This window comes from Embiotoca jacksoni, unplaced genomic scaffold, assembly GCF_022577435.1.
Source record: "Embiotoca jacksoni isolate LCO1_2020_lvr unplaced genomic scaffold, fEmbJac1.0.p SCAF_115, whole genome shotgun sequence".
Classification (NCBI taxonomy): Eukaryota; Metazoa; Chordata; class Actinopteri; family Embiotocidae; genus Embiotoca; species Embiotoca jacksoni.
This window is the reverse complement of record NW_027185247.1, coordinates 502501-507500: the sequence shown is the minus strand read 5'-3', so window position 1 is coordinate 507500 and position 5000 is coordinate 502501. Positions and strand designations below refer to the sequence as shown.

At 50.4% G+C, this 5000-nt stretch overlaps 1 protein-coding gene across 2 annotated transcripts in view; it reads left to right on the top strand.

Annotated features, from left to right (window-relative positions):
- Positions 1-1089: 1089 nt before the first annotated feature.
- The window catches only part of LOC138194826 (histidine--tRNA ligase), a 9637-nt gene continuing 5726 nt past the window's right edge, over positions 1090-5000 (top strand). The window contains exons 1-4 of one of the 2 annotated variants that reach the window (XM_069143831.1): positions 1090-1247; positions 3248-3283; positions 3901-3990; positions 4099-4218. In XM_069143831.1, coding sequence (XP_068999932.1) covers positions 1158-1247; positions 3248-3283; positions 3901-3990; positions 4099-4218 — 336 coding nt within the window. In that variant the 5' untranslated portion in view covers positions 1090-1157. The remainder of the gene's footprint in view (positions 1248-3247; positions 3284-3900; positions 3991-4098; positions 4219-5000) is intronic. The other variant, XM_069143832.1, reaches the window with a different exon arrangement.

The following is a 5000-nucleotide window of genomic DNA, read 5'->3' as shown; positions in this document are numbered from 1 at the left end:
GTGTCAGCTGATCATTATTTTCTGAACAAAACCCAAGTACTTAAAGATGTTGGTAATATTGCAGGAGTGGTGGAGGACAGACTACAGACAACATATCAATCATTTACCCCGGCACACACAGATGGATCTAAAGATCCTAACACAGGGGGAACCGGTTTAGCGGCCACCATAGCAACCTTGCATTATGAGGTCAAAAGGAGAACATCAGACCATCTGTCTGTTTATACAGTGGAGACGTCGGCCATTTTAACAGCACTGCAGCAGGTGGAGGAGGTTCAGATCAGAAAGGTCATCATCTGTTCAGATTCCAGTTCAGCATTATTGTCATTACAATCATTCACATCTCACAGCAGGCAGGATTTAATCAATGAAATACACAAAACTCTGTTCAGACTTAAACATTTGGGTATTGTTGTTTCATTCATGTGGGTGCCTGCACATAGAGGGTCAAAGGTCAAATGAAACAGCAGATAAATTAGCAAAGCAAGCTTTGAAGTGTCAGAACAAGACAGACATTTTATTCAGCAAAACAGAAGCTGAATCAAGAATCAAAAGAAACATGATTCAGGGATGGCAGCACAGTTGGGACGCAGGAGACACAGGAAGACATCTTTATGTTATTCAGAAAGAAGTTGGCGGAGGGAGGACATCCAGAAGAAAACACATGAACCAGACTGAGGATTGGACACACAAGGCTGAACAAAACAGTGACACTAATAAATAAACACCAACAGGACGATGTGAGTTCTGAAAAACAGCAGAAACTGTAGATCACATCATTTGTCATTGCCAGAAATTCCCAATGGAGCGAGACCGGTTGAAGAGGAGGCTGGCAGGAGAGGAAGTAGAGTTAAAGGATGCATTGACCTTGGGGGCAGGAAAGGTCCTCCAATACCTGAAAGAAACAGGATTAGTAAAAGATTTAGAGCATCGGATCCTTTTATTTATTTATTTTGTAAAGGGGGAGGTGACTCTGGTCCACACTCCAATGCAGCAGGTGGCGGTAATGCACCTTTCGTTGGATGCCATCCGCCATAAAACTTAGAAGATAATATGTCTTTTACTTGGAAAGTATGGAACGGAACTCGGTTGCGTTTCCGTCCTCTTGACAGCTGCGGGTCTCCGTCACATCCACGCTGCAGAGTTTGAGAGCAGTCATGGAGGACAAGGCGCAGATCCAAGAAGCCATTCAACTCCAGGGTGAAGTGGTTCGGAAGTTAAAGTCGGAGAAGGCAGGAAAAGAGCAGGTCAGTAATCCCGCTGCTGTCCACCGGTATCAGGGACGCGGAGATCAGAGCGTTATCAGACCGGCTGGGAGCAGCCAGCGGCGCCGACACGAGCCGAAGAGCTCCGTTCGTACTGCGGAACCGACTGGAAAACACCGGAAGTTTACGGTCCGTCCGTCCGTCCGTCCGTGGCAGCCCAAGTAGCAGCTAATTACATCATGTTCCTGAAGCGGACTGCTTCGACATGAGGCTCACATCAGGTGTACTAACGCCCTTTAGAAAAGGTTCTCCTCAGTTATCGGTGAGCCGAATTCACCAACAGACGTCGATAGTTTCGGTAACAACACCATCGTTACTGAAGGCTGCGCGTGTGACCGGTGATCCGGGAGTCCACGTTAAATTCCTCTCAATGTGAACGATGTTTCGCACCGCAGCTGGCTCTGGCGCTGCGGCCTCCGACAGTGAGCCGCGGAGGAAGCCCGCCGGTTTCCCTGTTCCTACCGTCTTTATATGGTTCCTACCGTCTTTATATGGTTCCTTTATGGTTCCTGCCGTCTTTATATGGTTCCTACCGTCTTTATATGGTTCCTTTATGGTTCCTACCGTCTTTATATGGTTCCTACCGTCTTTATATGGTTCCTTTATGGTTCCTACTGTCTTTATATGGTTCCTACCGTCTTTATATGGTTCCTTTATGGTTCCTACCGTCTTTATATGGTTCCTACCGTCTTTATATGGTTCCTTTATGGTTCCTACCATCTTTATATGGTTCCTACCGTCTTTATATGGTTCCTACCGTCTTTATATGGTTCCTTTATGGTTCCTACCGTCTTTATATGGTTCCTACCGTCTTTATATGGTTCCTTTATGGTTCCTACCGTCTTTATATGGTTCCTACCGTCTTTATATGGTTCCTTTATGGTTCCTACCATCTTTATATGGTTCCTACCGTCTTTATATGGTTCCTTTATGGTTCCTACCGTCTTTATATGGTTCCTACCGTGTTTCTGTACAGTCTCTGGTTCCTCCCGGTCTGATGTCCGCGAACCGGCCTCCCTCATTCCGCCGGGTTAGCTCCTGAATGCTAACACTAGCATGTTTAATGCATTAAATGTAGCACGTGAACAGGTGATTTTAAGCGGTTCCGACACGAGACGTTCAAACAGGAACTGTTGGTGTGACTGTTTAAAGTGAGAGAGGTTAGCTGATGCAATACGCTGCTCTGTGAACGCAAGCGGATGTTGTGGGGGCGGGGAGAGGAGATCCTGGTGAGTGAGCCAGAACAGGAAACCAAACATAGAGATGGAACTTGGCCCTGATCCAGGTCATTATGACCTTTCCTGTAGTTTCATTATCATTCACCTTATTGGAGTTTCGTTATTATGAAAGGTCCAGATTCTTATGAGACGTCCTGTTGGACCATAGTGGACTACAGTAAATATGATAATAAAACTGCAATAAAGTGAATAAGAGTGAAACTACAGTAAATATGATAATAAAAGTGCAATAAAGGTAATAATGAACTGGATCAGGGACCGGTTGTATTTCTGTTTGTTGTCTGGTTCTGACTCGCTGACGTTTCTACTGCAGTGTGACCGGTCCAGAGAGATCTCTGTGTTTATGTGTGTCTGCCTGCTTCAATTGACCTGCTCCATCTCATGTTCTGTCCTCCACGCTGTGGTGATGATGATGATGATGGTGCATCATGCCCCGCCCCTCCCTAGTGCTAGGGTTGCTTACTACTTTTCTCCTGTTCTTCCTGGCCGACCCTGGATGACCTGGACCTGTGTCGCCCTTCATCATCACCATCATCTACCTCTCCCTGCTGGACTGGCTCCACCCCCTGTGATTGTGATTGGACCTGGACTTTACTGTGGGATGTACCCATGATGCACTGCTGAACTCTGGTCTCTGGACTTATTTTTTGCGGTTGTTTTCGGTTCCGTGGGATGACCCTGCTGGGCGTGCTCCGTGGTCCGGCTCGCTCTGTGGCGGGCTGGTGGGCTGCACCACATGTCCAGTGTCTGCGCTCCGTGCTGGGGGTCACCGTGGCTCAGGTAGGCCTCTGCACCCGAGTGTGGGTCCGTCCAGGGAGTAGATCCAGGACCGAGTGTAATGCCGGCCCTCCTCGGAGCTGCGCGAGTCTGGCTGAGCACCAGGAGTCGTACTCACAAAGGTTCTTCCTCTGAGATCCCAACTCAGAAAGGTTCTTATGATCTGAGGGGCGATTTAGGAAACTTCTAAGATTCTGATCTAGACAGGGCAGGAACCCTGGTCTCAGTGAGGAGGTGTGGTCTACCCCGTTGCTAGGCAACACATCCTTTTAACCTCCCTGATCCGGACAGCTGATCTCCTGAGCAGTTCTCTGAATATGTTGATGAATAACTTTTATCTTTAAGGATCTGCTCTGAACTTTGCTGATTAGAAAACATCACAACTGTAATCGAGTTCTTAGAGCTCTGTCACCAGGAGGAATGTCTACGTGAGTACGACCTCTGACCTCATCAGAGCTGAGATCTGAATATGATTCATCATGCAGCCCTACGATGATGATGAAGGCAGTATGACGGCTTCAGAACCACCTGAATCCTCATCTTTTCTGTGTGTGTGTGTGTGTGTGTGTGTGTGTGTGTGTGTGTGTGTGTGTGTGTGTGTGTGTGTGTGTGTGAGACAGATTGATGAAGAGATTTCCAAACTTCTGGAGCTGAAGGCTCAGTTAGGAGGAGATGACGTCAAACAGCAGTCTGTCCTGAAGACAGCGAAGGTACGTCTTAAACCCCCCCCCCCCCCCCCCCCCCCCACACACACACACACACACACACACACACAAACAACTCTGAACTCACTGTCTGTCTGTCTGTCTGTCTGTCAGGGGACGAGGGACTACAACCCGAAGCAGATGGCCATCAGAGGGCGAGTGTTCGACACCATCACGCGCTGCTTCAAGCGTCACGGAGCCGAGACCATCGACACACCAGTGTTCGAGCTGAAGGTAGAACACGTTAAGGCGGCAGGCGGAACACGTTAAGGCCGCAGGCGGAACACGTTAAGGCCGCAGGCGGAACACGTTAAGGCCGCAGGCGGAACACGTTAAGGCGGCAGGCGGAACACGTTAAGGCGGCAGGCGGAACACGTCAAGGCGGCAGGCTTCGGAACACGTTAAGGCCGCAGGCGGAACACGTTAAGGCCGCAGGCGGAACACGTTAAGGCGGCTGGCGGAACACGTTAAGGCGGCAGGCGGAACACGTTAAGGCCGCAGGCGGAACACGTCAAGGCGGCAGGCTTCGGAACACGTTAAGGCCGCAGGCGGAACACGTTAAGGCCGCAGGCGGAACACGTTAAGGCGGCTGGCGGAACACGTTAAGGCGGCAGGCGGAACACGTTAAGGCCGCAGGCGGAACACGTTAAGGCCGCAGGCGGAACACGTTAAGGCCGCAGGCGGAACACGTTAAGGCCGCAGGCGGAACACGTTAAGGCGGCAGGCGGAACACGTTAAGGCGGCAGGCGGAACACGTTAAGGCCGCAGGCGGAACACGTTAAGGCCGCAGGCGGAACACGTTAAGGCGGCAGGCGGAACACGTTAAGGCGGCAGGCGGAACACGTTAAGGCCGCAGGCTTCGGAACACGTTAAGGCCGCAGGCGGAACACGTTAAGGCGGCTGGCGGAACACGTTAAGGCGGCAGGCGGAACACGTCAAGGCGGCAGGCTTCGGAACACGTTAAGGCCGCAGGCGGAACACGTTAAGGCGGCAGGCGGAACACGTTAAGGCCGCAG